This window comes from Myotis yumanensis, unplaced genomic scaffold (genome assembly GCF_028538775.1).
Source record: "Myotis yumanensis isolate MYYU_CA2020_CCGP unplaced genomic scaffold, mMyoYum1.0.hap1 SCAF_2, whole genome shotgun sequence".
Lineage (NCBI taxonomy): Eukaryota > Metazoa > Chordata > Mammalia > Chiroptera > Vespertilionidae > Myotis > Myotis yumanensis.
In genome coordinates this window covers 8,629,496-8,646,980 of record NW_027223753.1, presented here as the reverse complement: position 1 = coordinate 8,646,980, position 17,485 = coordinate 8,629,496, and the positions used below count along the sequence as shown (strand labels likewise).

Here is a 17,485-nt window from a genome sequence, read left to right as displayed (position 1 = left end):
AAAAACTGAAATGAAAAGGAGCTACTAAATCATTACCGGGAGTGGTTGCAATCTTATTTTCTCGTAAGGGAAAACAATAAAAATCAATCAAAAGAGGAAAAAAAAAAGATTCATGGGGGAGAAAGCGTTTTCTAAAATCTCTCTCTGCAGAGAAAGACATGGGCTCTGGGCTCTCGGTTAACCGGCTTGGCCACGGGAGGCCAGAGGGAGCTTCGTGAGTGCCCGGCCTGCTCCCTCCCAATCCCCACACCGGGTCAGAAGGGAAGGGAGGGGCAAACGGGGGCTCTTCTGTTTGTTTTAGAGACTGGACAAAAGACCCTATCCGTTCTGAAAGAGACTCTCCAGCATTTGAAAATTTAGTGTCTTTGTAAGAGCTGAAAGTGTTACTGTTAGCAGAAAGCGCAACTACTGTTGTTGAGAGGGTGTGCGAACTGAGCTGTTAGTAGTTAAGGTGGAGCCGTGGGTGGGGATGGGGGTTGGGACTCACAGGCCAAGAGAAGAGGGAAGCTCGTTTCAGGCCTGGGGAGGCCCTGGCTTCCAGCTCACGTGATCTCCATCACCCCACATTTAATGCACCAGGTTCTTTGCCAGGAAGCCTCACTGGGGCCAACACAGCTCCCAAATAGGCAAATGTTCCTGCCCATCCTCTCTTCTGGGGCGAGCGGGCCAGGCGGCTGGGACCGCTGGAGCAAGGGCCCCGGGGATCCCGAGAGGTTCTGCTAAGTGTGGCTGGAGGGGCCAACCAGGACGGGGTCAGTGTCCCCAACAGCCCTCCCCTTGAGAGAGAACCCCCCCACCCCCCCACCTCCAAGGACACCTGCCTGGCCAAGGTGAGAGTAAACCAAGGCGGAGAGACACAGCTGCAGGGAGGAACGGATGCCGCAGGAGGGTCATGGGACTGGCTGCCTCCCCCTGTCTCCAACCTCACTCCACAGACAGACCCGAGAGAAGGGGACCCTTGCAGGATGCGCTCTGCTCACTGAGGTCAGTATTCTGTGGTTCAGATAAATAAATAGAGAGAGAAAGGCCTGGAGAGAGTGGGGAGAAAGGTGGAGCGCCCGTCCATGCAGGGGTGGAAGAACAGGGAGAGAGCAGGAGAGAGAACGGAAAAAAGCAAGCTTTGAAATCCCCGGTCCCTGGCCCCCCTCCACTCTACCTCGCTCAGTTTGGCAGCAGCATGATAAGAGAATAGACAAGTCAACAGAAACCCCCGCCTCCCGCCCGCCCCGTGGAAAAATATACAATTCCAATATTTATGTAATAATTTAGATAGAATACGTCTTCTGCATTTGTGCAAATAAATTAAACGGAACCATTTTCTGTTTCTTTTCTTTTTTTTTTTTCCATAAAGAAAGAAATGGCAACGCAATTTAAAAACTGGCAGGCCGTGAAAAAGAGCCCGTTGGACCTCAACAAACCCAGCCAAGACAAGGCTCCCCCTCCCCCGGCCGGGGCTCCGAGGCTGCGGAGAGGGACCTCACCCTGGCGACAGTGGCGTTTTGTGGCTAAAGTGACTTGAGCGCACCCCGAGCACAGGGTCTGGTCCCACACGTTCACACGGGGGCGGGGGGCACGGGAGACAGACCACGTCCTCGGGGAGAGGGGCTCCGGGAGTAGCAGTTCGGACGAGGGACACGTACAAGCACGGAGTGCACAGTCGTTTTTTGTTATTTACAAATACACAGCAGTCCTTCAAGTTTTCAAGTTTCATAGAAAGGAGGGGCGGGGCGGGGCGGGGACAGGAGGGAAAAACACAACCCAACGAACCGAACGAAAGGAAACATAAAAACAAAAAGGGGGACAAAAATACAAAACGGAACAAACCCAGATGAACAACACGGCCGTATCGCGCCGCAGACGACAGAGAGTTGACATAGTCACACACGTTTGCAGTATGTACATCAATTACAGAGGTGGCGCCGCAAGGGGGAGGGGTCCCACGCGTCCGCGCCTGGCCGCACCCAGCACCCACACCTGCCACGCACGCCCCACGCACACCCACACGCACAGACACGCCCGCCGGGCGGCGGGCGCAGGGAGGCGGGCATCACCAGTCCGCGTCCTCCTCTATGTAATAATCAGGGGCGGTACCATCAAACAGGCCGGGGTCGAGGGACTTCCGCTGCTTCCCTCTGGCGAAGACGCGGGAGATGGAGCCAAATCCCATCTTCTCTTTCTTCTTTTTCCGTTTTTGGTCTTCAAGATCCTCTAGTGACTGTTCGGGCCAAGCGGCAGAGATGCGGAGGAGAAGAACAGAGCCAACCTGAGCTGGGGGTGGGGCACGGGGGTCGGGGCCACGGTGGGGAGGGGCACGGAGGGGCGGGGCCTCCAGTGGTCAGGTCTGCCTGCAATCCGCGAGGGATCTTGGGTCAGTTAGGGAACCTCAGGGACAACAGTAGGACCCACCCAAGGCTGTCATGAGAATGTCACTAAAGTGGATAAAAATGCATAATAAACATTCCACAACGGCTAGCCGCTGTCTGCCCACAACCTTACTGGTACCTCCTGAGGGCTTGCAGGAGTGTGACCATGCACTGGGCCATGGCCCGGCCACAGGGGCACTGAGCAAGGGCACACCTTCCCTGTGAAAAAGCCCCCGTGGAAAAGGGGGCCTGGGAGCCTGGAGAGTGAGGGCGGAGGAAACTGGAGCTTTGTGTCCGCCAAGGGCAAGGACCTTGAATCTGAAGTCCCCGGACAAGAAGCAGGACTGGCCAAGGTCGAGTGGGGAGGCGGGGGCTTGGGGTCTAGTTCTGATGATGGGATAACTATGGGGGTTGGGGGCTGGTGTCTGCCGGAGAGCTTTGTACAGCCATGGGGTATAATTCTCTGTCAAAAAGGCAGGGCTCAGACGAGACCCGTGGTCGGCAAACTGGCTCCCGAGCCACATGCGGCTCTTTGGCCCCTTGAGTGTGGCTCTTCCTAAGCCTTAGGAATACCCTAATTAAGTTAATAACAATGTACCTACCTATATGGTTTAAGTTTAAAAAATTTGGCTCTGTTGACTAATGAGTTTGCCGACCACTGGACTAGACTAATGGTTCCTAAAATATGTTTCCTGAATTCCAGGCCCAACCCTCACGTGGTGGATCCAGCTCTCAGGGTGAAGGGCCCAGGAATCCACATTTGAAACACTTCCCTGGTGGACCCTGATGGGACTTGCAGAGACCAGCATGTGTGAACCCTGGGACTAGAAAACTGATCCTAGAGATGCCTCTGACCCCCACATTCATGTCATTTTCCTCCCTGCAGATCCCCTCCTCACCCTGATGATAGAATACTGAAATGTTAAAAATGAATAAAAGTTTCCTGCAAGGAGGGGCCCCATGAGCTCATGGCTTGGCTCATCAGACTTTGGCTGCCAAGAGAAGACACTACCAGGGCAGCAGGATGGAGGCTGTGTGATGCACTTAGTAGGTTTACAGGTCCAGAGAGGGCACGGAAGGGCAGACCCAGGTGGGAAGCCAGACTCGGGCCCCAACCACATGTGACTCCTTAACTCCTCTCTGCTTTGGGTGCCCCAGTATGGAAGGGGGGATGCCAAGGGCCCAGGGGAACAAGGGATGAAGGCATGGTCAGGCTGGGGAGGAACCCGGGAAGGCACACCTACCTGTACAATGGGGTTGTGCAGGTTCTTCTGAACTGGGCCGGGACTGTCGCCCTGTGGCCAAAGGACAAGAGAAAGATGAAACAGCAGACACACAGGCCACATGAGAGCAGAGATGGTCCGTGAAAGGAAGCCATCCCTTAGGCCCCACCTTGCCTCTAGGTGGGGAACCCACCCTCACCCCTGAAGCAGACACTCCCGCAGGGCTCAGTGGGGAGGGCCTGGGACTCACTGAGAGGCTGTCTGGATCCGGGCGCCTAGCCCGAGGCCCCGGGGTGCTCCCCTGCCTGTTGTCGACCCCCAATACCCTTTGACCAACAAATCAGTTACTCAAAGGCTTCTAAGTTCCTGCCCCGATTGGTCCATTGTGTTAGAACTGGAGGTTGGTTATACTGGGTGCTTTTCCTAAAGAAATGGAATTTTATAGAAAAAAAGGGACAAAAATAAAGAATTTTGGAACAGGAAGACTCAGGAAACTGTAACCTCTAACTCCTCCTCAAGCACAATGAATCTCGTATTCTGTGGAAGGGCAGGACGCATCAGCCTGATTTACAGATTCACAGGCTCCAGACGGTCCAGCAGCACCGAGTTAATTAAAAGCAGAAATACAATACACATTTGGGACAGTCTGGGTCCTCCTGGGCCAGTTCTCCTTCCTATAGTGTACGAAAGTGGAGAACAAAAGGAAACATAAAAAACAAAAACAAAACAAAACCCAGAATCAGTTTTGTCTCTGGGGGCAAACGGATCATTTTGATCATAAAAGCCATTACCAGGGAGTCCCCTGGTGGTTGTTTCCAGAATTGCAGGCAAAGTGCCCATGAAGAAATAAAGTCTCTGTCACTTGCCCTGTTCATCAACTTTCTCCAACCTCTGTGCTCAGACGCCAGCCACCTCAGCTCTAAATTAATGGCCAGAGCCCGAGGGGACGTGGGGGGTGGGGGTCCTTGGTCCAGACTGGGCTGTTCTTGCTGTTGTCAGGTCAAATGCCTGAGAATAAAGGGCTCCCTGGAGCTATGTTCAGGCTCTGCCTGGCTCACCTGTGTGCACATCTGTTGATAGGTGGCATGAAGGTGGTTGAGGGAGGGCGGGAAGGGAACAAATGGTAGTTTAGTCTTTAGTCCTATCTCAAGATGCACAAACAGAATTCACGGCAGGCAGCTATAACAGGCTTACTGTGGGTAGGGCTGGCCATCTCTGCCAAGTGTACGGGGAAGAGAATGAGGCTGATGCCCGCTGAAATGCCTGGCTTACCAAAGCCCCCGCGTCCCGCTGCAGGGCCCTGTGGGGGGTGACCTTGGAAATCAATGTACCATGACCAAGTTGTTCAAAAGGCAAGGCCTGTGCCAATGCAATTCAAGAGGCTTTTAGAGAACCCTTTTTGCAGATTGGATTTTCCAACGGCATTTTGGCTGTCAGGGCCACTACAGGCCCAACAAGGGGAAACAAAAAAAAAAAGAAAAGGCCCTTGCAAGGGATTCTTCTTGGGGCTGTGCACAGATACCAGAAGGTTCTGGGTGCGCTGTAAGGTGCTGGCTGTGGGTACAACATAACAGTGGCCGCTCCGAACCAGAGAATAGACGTCAGAGCCCCTCTACTAGCAGTGGTCCACCTTCTTCACCTTGGCTCTGTCAGCCAAGACAGCCTTTGTCAGCAGGGTGCTCTCCTGGGGACAAGAGAACACACTGCTTCCTTTCATAAGGCCCCAGTCAGGAAAGAATCCCAGCCCCTAGTGGGGCCCCAGGCTCGCAGGCGACCTTCTCCCCATTACGATGTGGGCTGAATAGGGCCCCGGGCCAGCAATCCCGCTGCCCACGCAGCAACTTAAGTTGAGCCTCAGCTATTTTTATAAGCACTTTTCATTGTTAGTGCAGAGGGGAAAAAATGTTTCCATTATGATTACTTGTATATAGAAACGTTACTGATTTTTTATAAATTGATTTTCAACCAGCACTGTTATGTACTAGCTTATTATTAGTTCTAATGGCTTTTCAAGGTTATTCTCTTGCGTTTCCCAGGTAGATAATCATATCGCCGGCAAGTGATGGTTCTTTTGTCTTTCTTCCCCACTATATTCGCCTCATTTCTTTTTTATTACCTATCTCGCTGGTTAATGCAGCAACATGGACTGAGGTTTTGAGAAAGCCTTCCCACGCATTTGAAGACCTACACTAGTGTGCCCCTGTCTTCACTGTGTGGCAGGGGAGCCCTGTTATTGTCAACCGCGTGATGGACCAGGAATGGAGAGTGGCCCCCACACCCGACCCCAATATTTCATGTTGGAGCCTAGACAGGGCGGCGTCCAGTCCTCAGACCCCTGACCCACCTTCCTTCACCCTCTCACTCCTTGGGAGCCTGTCTGTCGCCCTACTAGTCATCAAGAGGTAGGGGGCTGGGGACATGTGCCTCTTGGTAGCTGGCCCCAGTATGCAATCAAGCCGCGTCTGATTACATAAGCAAAGCCAACGAACTTAGAACAAATTCATGACAAAACGTGCCAAGGCTTCTGGGAGTCAAAACACTGGGGCTCATTCCTGGATGAAGACGGAGAGCCGGCCCCACAGGGAGAGGCAGCGTGCTGGGAAGGCTGACGTCTGGGAGGAGAGGCCCGCGGTCTCACCCAGCCCACCAGAGGGGGACCCCGCGCTGCACAGACCCCACGCCGACCCAGGCCCGCCTTCCTCTGGATTTTCCTTGCCCTCCCGGACACAAGGAGCAAATGGGCCTCCTTTCTTTCTCTCCCCACATCCATCTCTTCTTGCAAAAGGAAAGAACAGAACAGGAAATGCCTCCGCCAGAGTGCTCCCTGGGTGGACGAGAGGAAAGAGCGAGTGCGTCTTCAGCCCTCCGCCCGCCCCCGCGGTTTCCGGGCAGGGCCCAGGGCCCAGGGCCCAGGCCCCGCTGCTGCTGGCCTTACGTTGCAGAGGGAGTGCGTCCGGTGGCGAGGGGAGTTGATGTCGCTTGGCGTGGATGACCGGTCGCCTTCGGCGGCAGATGCGTCGGAGATGACGGAAGGCTGCCGGGAGTGGCAGGGGCTCACCCTGACCGCTGGAAAGCAGGGACAGCTGGTGAGTGAGGGATGGAGAGAATGGCCTCACCTTGACTGCCTTGCAGGCGATGGCGCCAACGCCCCGTTACACCCAGGAGAACACTGAGCTGTCGAGAAGACACCTGCCCAGCTCTCCGCCCCTCTATTCTGCAGCCATCAGAGAGCAGTTTCCAGGAAGAACCTCCCATCATCGCCTCTGGGTCCATGTAGGCCCCCTCTTAACCCGGGTGAGGGAGAGGAAGAGGCGGAGCTCCCAGGGACCTCAGTTATCTGGGCCTGGGGCCCCACACTCCCCTAAGCAGCTCCAGTGGAAATGGAGAGACTGCCTTCCCCACTGGGTCAGAGGACCTCCAAGCAGCCCCACCGCTGTGGCTGGGCTGGGCCCGCCGGCCAGGACCCACCTTGCCGGTCTGCAGGGTGCGGGGGGTGCGAGTGGTAGAGCGTCTGCTGGCTCTGCCGGATGGCTGCGGTCAGTGGCAGGTCCGCCTGCACCACCCACTCCTGGTTGCCGTTGAGCACGGTCTCGCCTGGCATGGCGAGCGAATGCCGCTTGGGGACGTCCTTGGTCAGCGTAGCTAGGGACTGCTTGGCCTGGAGAAAGAGCCAGGGGACAAGAGGACGACGTGACCTCGTGGCCGGCTGCTCGGCCACCGCCCACCATCATGAGAAAACCACAAACTGGCCCCTGGACCTGGGCATCGCTGGCTGCGTGAGTGCCAGATAGTAAGCCAAGCACCTGCACGTCAGGCCTCCCCTGGGTTACACCTTAGATCAGGGGTCCTCAAACTACGGCCCGCGGGCCACATGCAAATACAGATATTGTATTTGTTCCCTTTTTTTTTTTTTTTTTTTACTTCAAAATAAGATGTGTGCAGTGTGCATAGGAATTTGTTCATAGTTTTTTTTAAACTATAGTCCGGCCCTCCAACGGTCTGAGGGACAGTGAACTGGCCCCCTGTTTAAAAAGTTTGAGGACCCCTGCCTTAGATCCTGACACCCAAGTGAGACCAGCAATACGGAGAGAAAGAGGCCCCCACCCTACACACACACACACACACACACATTATCACCCATTCTTTTGCGTTCTCTGAGGACTGGCTGGGACTTGAAGGACATTGTAAGGCTGGGGTGGCCACTCCTCCCCTGGCTCTCAGGGCCACGGGGTGAGGTGCATGGGACACGGGAAGCCCAGGGACAGGGTGGGCTGAGTCAGGGCGGGGTGTAGTCGGACAGCGCGTCCTTTCCTCAGGCGGTGACGGGTCTCTGTCAGCTTTCGGTTACCTCCCCCCAGGATATGTGGGGTTTTATTAGAAACAATAGCAGATTATTTTGGGGAGAAAAAAGCCACATATTAGCGATGTATTAATGCATATTCATCACAGTCTATTTTCACTTCCCGGCTGGCTCCCCCGGCTCACACAGGGCAGAGGGGACACGCGGAGAGGCTCAAGGGGCTTGCGCTGAGCTCGCCGGTGAATCCGATGCCCAGGGGGTCGTTACAGATGGCAGAGCCACTGTGAGTGCTGGCTTCGCCCCTGACATGAACGCAGATGAAATGAAAGACTTTACCTCCTCTCTCCTGCTCCAGAACTTCCCATACCTTCCCTAAGGCCTCAGGCTTCTTCTGGCAGAGCAGAAGTTCCAGCCCATAAACAGACAGTCCTTGGCCTCAAGCCTGATAGAGCCTCATCATGCGAACCAGCTGTTATTTTAGATAAGTCACCGCCCTCTCTGAGCCTCCGTTTCCACATCTGTATAATGGAAAGCCTGGACCAAGCGATCTTTAGGGTTCTCTCCAGCTCAGACACCCCAGGAGTCGGTGAAATCACTTCCCTTCCACCACCAGCCCCTGGGGAATATAAACCTATATGGCAGAGGGAGGTCAAGTTGAGGGTGTCAGCCCCACCCCTGAGCCAGGTAATCATCTCCTCCCTTGTTCAGGGAACCTTCGTGTGCTCAGTGTGACAGCCTGGGTCTCAAGTAGGGAGTGTGCCATTATCTGTGCTTGACTGGGGAGAAACTAGAAGCTCAGAGAGGTTCAGTGACTTCTCCAAGATGCACAGCAGGCACAGCATCCAAGCTGGGCTCCAAGCCTGGGTGTCTGACTGCGAGCCCCTTGTGGGTTCCCAGGTGCCCACCCTCCGCGGGGACAGGAAAACCAGCATAAGTGACGCAGACCGGGACCAGGGGCAATCCCTCTGCCGCAGGAGCGAGCGAGGCCGGCGTGGCTCAGAGCTGCCGTGTGCTTGCAGCAGCCCCGCTTCACAGACCCCCGTCTCCCGAACCCCGCACCTCAGTCAGCACCACACCTGCTTTCCCCGCCACGCGTATGTGCGTCCAGATTCTCCGTCCTGGCAGCTGCTCCTGGGGGGATGCCCGCTCCCTTCCTCCCGCCCAATCCATCCTGGCTGCCCTGAAGGTGGACTCAGGGGGAGCAATGAGCACCCGGGCGGGTCTGCCATCTGTGCAGTTAACACCCGCCCCCCCCCCCCCCCCCCCCGCCCCCACTTGCCCTATCGCAGCATTCCCAGCCCCACACCCGGGAAGCGAGGGAAGCCCAGCTGCCCCTGAAACAAGCGGCCCGGCCCGTTACGGCATCGCAGAGAGAGGCCCGGGCAGGGCTGCTCTCCAGGCGCAACTGGCTTTCTTCTCCCAGGCGGAGCCTGACCTGCCGGGGACTTGGAATGGCCCCTTCTAACTCAGCAGGCAACTCAACATCACTGCTTCCTGACAACCGGGAGTGGGGGGTGGGGGTGGAGCGGGGGGCAGGGTGTCCCTCTAGGCTGGTCCTGAGGATGCAGCACAGGATCCTCTCCCAAACTGCCCGCCCACAACTTTAACCCTCGGGCACAGCTACAACGGAGACGGGAGCTGCAGGTGAGCGTGAAGGCTTACTAAAACCTGCATGCGTGCCCGGCTGGCATGGCCCAGTGGCTGAGCATCCCTGTGAACAGGGAGGTCATAGTTTGATTCCAGGTTCGGGCATGTGCCCGGGTTGCAGGCTTAGTTCCCAGTGGGGGGCCCTGCAGGAGGCAGCTGATCAATGATTCTCTCATCATGGATGTTTGTTTCTGTCTCTCTCCCTCTTCGGTCCTCTCTGAAATCAATAAAAAACTAAAAACCTGCACGCACACTGGGCCCATGAGCTCCTGATTTCCTCCAATGTGTGCCTGTGCGCTTACACAAGCCAGAGCTGCTTCCGGCAGTTTTAACCCAAGGACGTAAAGGGGTACCTGCAGGACGGTACCTCCCCTCTGGTCTCGCCCGGCCAGCAGTGCAGGAGGGGAGCTGGACCGCACCGCCTGGCGCAGGCAGCCCCGGAGGCCTCCAGGTGGTGAATCCTGCAGATGGCGGTGGACACCCCAACAACACAGGGGCGGTCAGGGCTCTTAGGAAAGCCCCTTCCCTCTGCGTTTGAGCCCTCTTTCTTGTTATAACAAAGCCACCGCCCTGAGCGGCAGACATTCACTCTAACTCTTCACACTTAACAGAGGGGTCTGATGCCTGCCAGAAGGAGGAGGCGCGGACCTGAGTTTTGTTGGCTGGAGGGAAACACGTGGAGTGGTCTGGGCACGGGGACTGGGGGAGCAGAGGCGCTCTGGCTCGCAACCCTGAAAGACCCCGGAATTCCCCAGGATGCTTGAGGCCAGTGCGCCCAGGCAAGGAAGACATGTCTGTCTGTCCCCAGGCCACTGGGCAGACCTGGGAGAACAGGCGGGCGGCAGAGGCACCAGCACCGCTGAGCCCACCTCCACCCCAAAGGGGACCGACAGCAGCAGCTTCCTCCGGGCCTGGGCAGTCCTTACCACTAGGGGTCAGTATCGGACAAGGAGACCCAGGAGGTAGGTGGCAGGTAGGTAGGGGCTGAGCTGGTTCCAAGAGGGACCCATGGATCCTGACCAGGGTGGTCCAGAAGGAAGTGACCGTAGAAAACCTTCGTCTCATATCATCCATCACCATGTGCGGGCACCAGACTAAGCACTTCCCTGGCGTTATTTCATTGACATCCTCCCAAGAGCCCGGGGAGACACAGGCCATTACCCTATTTAGAACGGATGAAACCGAGGCTCAGAGAGGTGACGGGTCCTGCATAAGGTCACACAGCTAGAAAGTGACGGGGGCTGGACTCGAACCCGGAACCCAGGGCTGTAACCACACTGTCAGCACGCATCCATGCTCTGCAGCCCTCCCCACCTCTCAGGGCTCCCAAGCGTTTCCGTGCCACTTGGTGGGGCAGACAGGGTGGGATGAAGACCCTCAGCCACACCCAGTTCCAGATAAAGGGCACTGAAGCCCAGAGAAGTGCAGTGAGCGGCCCAAGGCCACACAGGAGCAGGCGGAGCAAACTCCAGGGCTCTGGGCCTCGGTGTTTCAGCCAGGCCCAGACACACCGTGGCTCTCTGCTCCCACGTTTGGGCTGTGGGTCACCGCAGTAAACAGTTTTTGGGTGTATTTTGAAGGCTTGTTTTGGATTAGAAAAAAGTAACACTTTTCCCCTTGACAACCCAATAAGACATTCTCACTGTAGATGAAAATAACAGGTGTGCGCACGCGTGCACACACACACACACACACACACACAGGAAAATAAAACGCACTTGTAATCCTAGTACCCAGAGGTAACCATTGTTAATTTTTTTTGTGTATTTCCTCCCAAATGTTTTCCTAAACAAATCTATTTTTAAAAAAATGGGCTTTTATTTTTGCAGTAGCCTGGGGAGTGCGGAAGAGTGGATGGTCTCCCAGCACCCCATGCCCCAGGCAGGTGGGTGAGAGACTGCCCCAGGCTCAGGGGTTGATGTGGGAAGAAGATGCCAATCATCACAGACCCCACCCCCAGCCACGCCCCCTCCTGGGTCCTGCTTTGCCTGACTCCACTCCTTCACTCCAGGCTTCTCTGCACCCTGTCTCCCAGCACAAGTCCCACCGCCCTGCGCCCTGCGTGTGTGAAGGCAGGGCAGGGAGGGGAGGGGCTCACCATGGCCAGCTCAGCCTCCAGCTCCTTCATCCGGTTGTCCTTGAGGTCCAGCTGGGAGCGCAGCGCCGTGGCGTGGTCCGTGGCCTCCTTGGCTTGGCGCCGGAGCTCCCACTTCTCCCGCTCCAGCAGGTCCTTCTCCTTGGCCAGAGCTTTGACGGCATCCTCGCTCTCCTGCGGGGGGTCGGGGGGTGGAGCAGGGTGTCACATGGGGAGTGCAGGGCCTCCTCATGGCCCAGACATACCCTGAGGGGCCCTGACCCCCGACCACAGAAGGCTCTGCAGTGGGAAAGCCCTGGGTTCGAGTCCCAGCCATGCCACAAACTACGGGGAGATGGGAACAGACACAAACCCTTGGCAGAGGCTCAGGAAACATTTTTCAATGACTCACTGAGCAAATGTTTGTCTCGGGGAAGTTGTTTGACTTCACCCAGTCTCGCTTTCTCTGTATTTAAAATGGGGGTGGGGGGTGGGGGACCCAGCCAGCATGGCTCAGTGGCTGAGTGTCGACTTAGGAACCAGGAAGCCACGGTTCGATTCCCGGTCAGGGCACCTGCCCAGGTGGCAGGCTCGATCCCCTGTGTGGGACGTGCAGGAGGCAGCCAATGGATGATTCTCTCTCATCGCTGAGGTTTCTATCTCTCCTTCTCCCTTCCTCTCTGGAATCAATAATAAAATATTTCTGAAAAATGGGGGGAAGGGGCTAATACTATTTGTTTCAAAGAATTGTTATAAAGATTGAGTTCATGTGAGGGAAACATTTAAACAGAGTCCGACAAACGTTAGGGTCAGTCGTGGGTCTGAGGCTTTGTTTTGTTGTTTGGTAACATGTATGTGACAGAGAAGGAGACGCCTGCAGCCCAGTCCCCGTGGCTGCTAGGGGCCCTGCCACCCCCCCCCCACAGGGTCACAGCCCCCGATGACACAGGCTGGACCCTCTGCACAGTTCCCGGCCAGGCACCTGGCCCTGCTCCGGGCTGGGCCCCTCGTAGGAGCTCCGCTGTGTCCGGAGCCAAGTTAGCAGGCAAGGAACACGCAGCCGAATTGGGGCCCGACCTCTGATGCCAAGAGCCCAGGTTCAGGGCGGCAGGTGTCCTTCCCCAGAGGACGGTCCCCACAGGGGGCCCTGCCCAGCCGCCTGGCCACGGCCTTCCCGTTCTCCACGTCAGGAGCTAACCCCTAGGTCTCCATGTGGCCCGGGACCACGGAGAGGCGGCCACCCTGCCTCGTCTAACAACCCTGTCGCCCACAATTGGTGAACCAAGTTCCTCGGCTAGCCGACCATAAACTTCTACTCATCCCACAGAGCCCAGCTCACAGCCACTTCCTCTGTGACGCCTTCCGAGACGGTCTCCCTGCCTGCAGAAGTCCCTGCCTCCTCACTGGTGCTCCCGGCTCTCTGTTCACACACTCGTTATGGTGTCATGAATTAGACGCAGAGCTAACACTCACTGAGCGCTTCCTGTGCTCACCAACGCAGACGGTCCTCACACAGCTCCACAAGTCTGCACCCCGTTCCTGAGATGCCCAGGGACACACACGGGGAGCCAGGATCTGAACCTGGGCCAGCCTGTCTCCGGAGCCCCCACTGTCACCGCCTGGGCCATCCTGTTGATGTGTGTTTGCCCCGACGCCACAGAGCCCTCAGCTAGCAGCTGTGCCTGTTTCAGCTCAGTGCCCGGGCCGGGCGAGACACGTGGGAGGCCTCCCCACAGGTGACATGAGCAGAGTCTCTCCCAAGGGAGATGGGAGAGGCCACCCCCGAGCCGGGTGTGGGGAGAGCTGGTGTCCGGGGAGTGGAGGGGCCTGACCTTGCGGTGCTGCTCATAGTTCCGGATGAAGTCCCGCAGCTGCTCCTCGCGACTCTCCAGCGTGGCGTACAGCTGCTGCATCTGGCTCACCAGGTCCGTCTTCTCGCCCTTCAGGCGCTTCCGGTCGGCTTTCATGGCTGGGGGACAGAAGAGCGAGTTAGTCCTGGGATCCTGGTTGTCTGCCGGCCCCGAACACTGAGGAGGGACCCTATTTCGACACCCCCCCACCCCCAATTTTTAAATATATATTTTTTTGATTTCAGAGAGCAAGGGAGAGGGAGAGGGAGAAACATCAATGATGAGAGAGAATCATTGATTAGCTGCCCCCTACTGGGGATCAAGCCCGCCACCTGGGCACGTGATCTTGACCAGAATTGAACCCGGGACCCTTCAGTCCACAGGCCGAGGCGCTATCCACTGAGCAAAACCAGCTAGGGCATCAATCGCCTTTTTAACAGGTGAGGAAACAGGGTCCAGAGACATGCAGCTTCTCCCCCAAGCTCCCAGGTCACTCCGTGGCACTCTCAGGATTCGAACCCAGGCCTGTCGGTTGCTAGAGTCCCTACTGTCACCTCTCAGTTTTATTGATCCAACGAGGGCGGCACGTTTTTGATGACCCATCTATCCCTGCTCTGAACTGGCTGGTCCCCAATGTGATGGAGCCGGAGGCCTGGGGAGCCTGGGGCCGGTGGGGTGTGAGAACCAGAGGGAAGCGCCAGGGGGTGGCTCCGAGGGAGGCCACTGACCCACGAGAAGTGACCGCCGTGGTTTCCCGGGAGCCGTGGGTGGGCTCTCTGTGCCAGTGGAGAGAAGCGGCTGCCAAGCAGGTCTCATGGGCTCCCGTGGCGGTCACCCCTCTGCCCTCTGGATGGAAACGAACCCCCCTGGGCTCTGATGTACCTCCCTCCGCCTCACCTGGGTGGGAACCAGACTTCCTCTCGGGACTGGAGCTTCGGGAGGGGATCTCCCCCTCACAGCCCCGCTGGGCTGCCTTCCCTTTTGCCAAGTGGCTGTGGAGGGCGTGACGCTGCGGCCTCCATGGACCGCCCACTGCGCCACCCCCGCGCACTGTGCACGCGCTGCAGGAGCTGCGTGCCGATGGCTGTTCCGCCATCAAAGAGGGCTGACACGAGCACACGTCTGCGCTGGTGGCCTCCGTAGGGGGCGGCGGCTATGACTGGGGGCTCCCTGAGAGCAAGGGCCAGGCCTCTGCCTTCAGATTAGTAGCTCCCCCGTCAGACGAGAGCGGGAGCCGCCCCCTTTTCCCCCCCACTATCTGTTAAGCACCTTCTGGGTGCCAGGCTCCATGCCTGGAGGGGACAGGGCTGAGCAAGAAAGAGTCCCCATCTTTTGGGTGGTGGTAGATCTGATCGAGGAGACAGGCCCCTATGCGCATGGGTGACCCGAGTCTCTGTCTACCCTCCTTCTTCCCAAGAGAACCCTGTGTTTGCTTGTGCCCAGTTACAACACAGCTTCCCAAGCTCCCTTGCAGCTGGAGGGGCACGTGTCCCAGTTCTGGCAACAGAGATGCACACAGCCGTCTACTGGGCGATCCACTGCGCTCTTTACAGAAAAGGTCACAGCGTCTCCCTCCCATTGCCTTCCTGCTGGGAGCACGGATGTGTGTTCGAGCACCAGGATGGAGACACAGGCTGAAACCGGGGGGCAGACAGACAGACCTACAGAAGGAGCCTGGACTGCTGGTGCTTTACCCAGGCCAGAATTCATTAGAACAGGAGAAAAAGAAACGCCCTGTCTATGGGATTTCCCGTTACATGCAGCCCAGGGCATTCCTGCCACAAGGCAGGCGTGGGAAGTGCCAGCACTCCTCCCACCAAGGGCTCCGCTGAGGTTCCGTCCCACAGGCTCTCCGCTCTGGGCTCTGCCCACTGCTGGGCTGCAGCCTGCCAGGCTGAGGACGAGAAACACGAGCGCTGGGTCTCTGGGCACGAATGCCAAGGGAAGACCACCTGCCAACTCCGATAAGGCGCCTCTGGAACCATGGTGGGAACAAAGAAGGCGCGGTGCCCCCGCCTGCCTGTCAGAAGCCACGTGTCCACCACCTGCTCGAGAAACTGCACGCAGAGGAGCAGGGCCTGGGAGCACAGGGACCCTGCACCGGGGTGGGGGAGGGGTGGGGAAGTGGGTGTGGTCCCCACGGAGCTGGAATGACGTTACTGTCGCCTCCATCACGTGGGGTGTCGCTACAGAGGGCGCTGCTATTGTAACTACTTAAGAAACAAGGTTTGGCAGGGAACCCCCCAAGAAATGACTTCAGCGACATGCACACGGCCATGAGCACCACACAGCGACATGCACACGGCCATGAGCACCACACAGCGACATGCACAGCCATGAGCACCACACAGCGACATGCACACGGCCATGAGCACCACACAGCGACATGCACAGCCATGAGCACCACACAGCGACATGCACACGGCCATGAGCACCACACAGCGACATGCACACGGCCATGAGCACCACACAGTGACATGCACACGGCCATGAGCACCACACAGCGACATGCACACGGCCATGAGCACCACACAGTGACATGCACACGGCCATGAGCACCACACAGCGACATGCACACGGCCATCAGCACCACATGCCTCCTTCCTTCCTTCGTCACAGGGATGCTTTTATTTCTCCTTTCAAACCGTTTTTGATGTTCTCCAAACATTCCTCACACTTGCTGAGGTCTGTGAGGCATGACTGGCCTCTGCTCGCCTTCCCAGCCATCGGCTTCGCCCAGGCGTGCCCCATTCCAGCAGCCAGGCCAGTGGAACCACTGCCATGGTGACGGGTGATGTCACGCCTGGCGGGCCCTGCGGGGTCACGTAGGAGGCTAGCCTGGCTCCTGGGCGTGTGGGGACTCTGAGGTGGGAGGGAGGGCGTGTGCGGAGGGCCTATTCTTCTAACTGGGAGGAGGCCGGATGCACGCATGAGATGAGGGGTGTGATCAGGGCCCAGCTGTAGCCCCACGTCGATGGTACTTCTTGGGGATGTCACTTTTCGCAGGCTTCTGAGGGGGCCTTGCCGCAGCAGAGTCGCCCAGATGTGGGGCAGCGTGGAGCGGCACCAGTGCACATACCTTCTGCAAACGCCCCTCTTGGCGGGTGGGGACCGGAGAGAGCAGGGAGGTCTCTGCACTGACCCTCTCCCCTCGGGCAAAGCAGACCCTCCCTCCAAGGCCCAGGCAAGGAGGCCACAGCCCATACGCGAGGAGAACGGAACAGGTAAACTCAGAGCTTCGGGGGCCTGGAAAGAGGGGCTTTGCAGGGTGCTTTTAGAGCAGAGGGGTTTCTCCTTGCCCCCCGGGGCAGTGCCTGCGGTGAGAACCTCGCTGGGGAGTGGGGACCAGGTTCTCACCTTCCCCTCTCTCAGCCCGTTTCCCCTCAGCGTGAATGTGCTTGACTCTGAGAACTTCCTTTGGCTTCTGAGGTCCTAGGACACTCCACTCTGATGACCACGCCCCCAAGATGTCGATGGCGGGTAGGGGGGGATGAGCATCAGCCTGGGGTCGGGGGTGCTGGTTCTGTCCTGCCTCTGAGTCCCTGAGCTGTCACTTACTCCCAAGCCTCAGCTACCTAGCCATTAAGGCGGTCCCCATGTGCCTGACACTTTTCAAGCCTCTTACGGATTTTTGTCGCCGAATTCTCATAACCACCTTATTAATTCATTCCACGTGACAGACAAGGAAGTGGTATCCATGGAGATTAAGGAACCCGGCCAAGTGGTGAGCGACAGCCCACCTGGCCCCAGGACCCACCCAGCCTGCTACCCTGCTGCCTCCAACACCTGCTGCCAACCCCCAACCACCTCCGCACAGCCCGGTCAGCCTCACCTGCTCCTCGGAGCTGGTGCTGGGGGTGGGGCTGCACCTGCCTGACGGAGGAGGAAACTGAGGCGCAGAGTCATCAAGACCCACATGGCTCAAGCAGTGGACCTGGACTTGCATCCTGGACTCTGACCTTGAGCTCCTTTCACTCCTCCATTGACTCCATGAAAGCACAGCCAGCGGATGGCCCCGAACTCACACC

The 17,485-nt window shown here is 57.5% G+C and overlaps 1 protein-coding gene across 5 annotated transcripts in view; it reads right to left on the bottom strand.

Moving 5' to 3' along the window:
• KAZN (kazrin, periplakin interacting protein) overlaps window positions 1-17,485 on the bottom strand; it is a 774,836-nt gene that overhangs the window by 30,903 nt on the left and 726,448 nt on the right. For 3 of the 5 annotated variants that reach the window (XM_070404122.1, XM_070404123.1, XM_070404124.1), the window contains 6 exons: window positions 13,440-13,576; window positions 11,632-11,802; window positions 7,055-7,244; window positions 6,522-6,652; window positions 3,608-3,658; window positions 2,092-2,215 (listed from right to left, as the gene is read on the bottom strand). In XM_070404122.1, coding sequence (XP_070260223.1) covers window positions 2,092-2,215; window positions 3,608-3,658; window positions 6,522-6,652; window positions 7,055-7,244; window positions 11,632-11,802; window positions 13,440-13,576 — 804 coding nt within the window. Of the gene's footprint in view, window positions 1-790; window positions 2,216-3,607; window positions 3,659-6,521; window positions 6,653-7,054; window positions 7,245-11,631; window positions 11,803-13,439; window positions 13,577-17,485 lie in introns of those variants that run through there. The other 2 variants (XM_070404127.1, XM_070404125.1) reach the window with 2 other exon arrangements.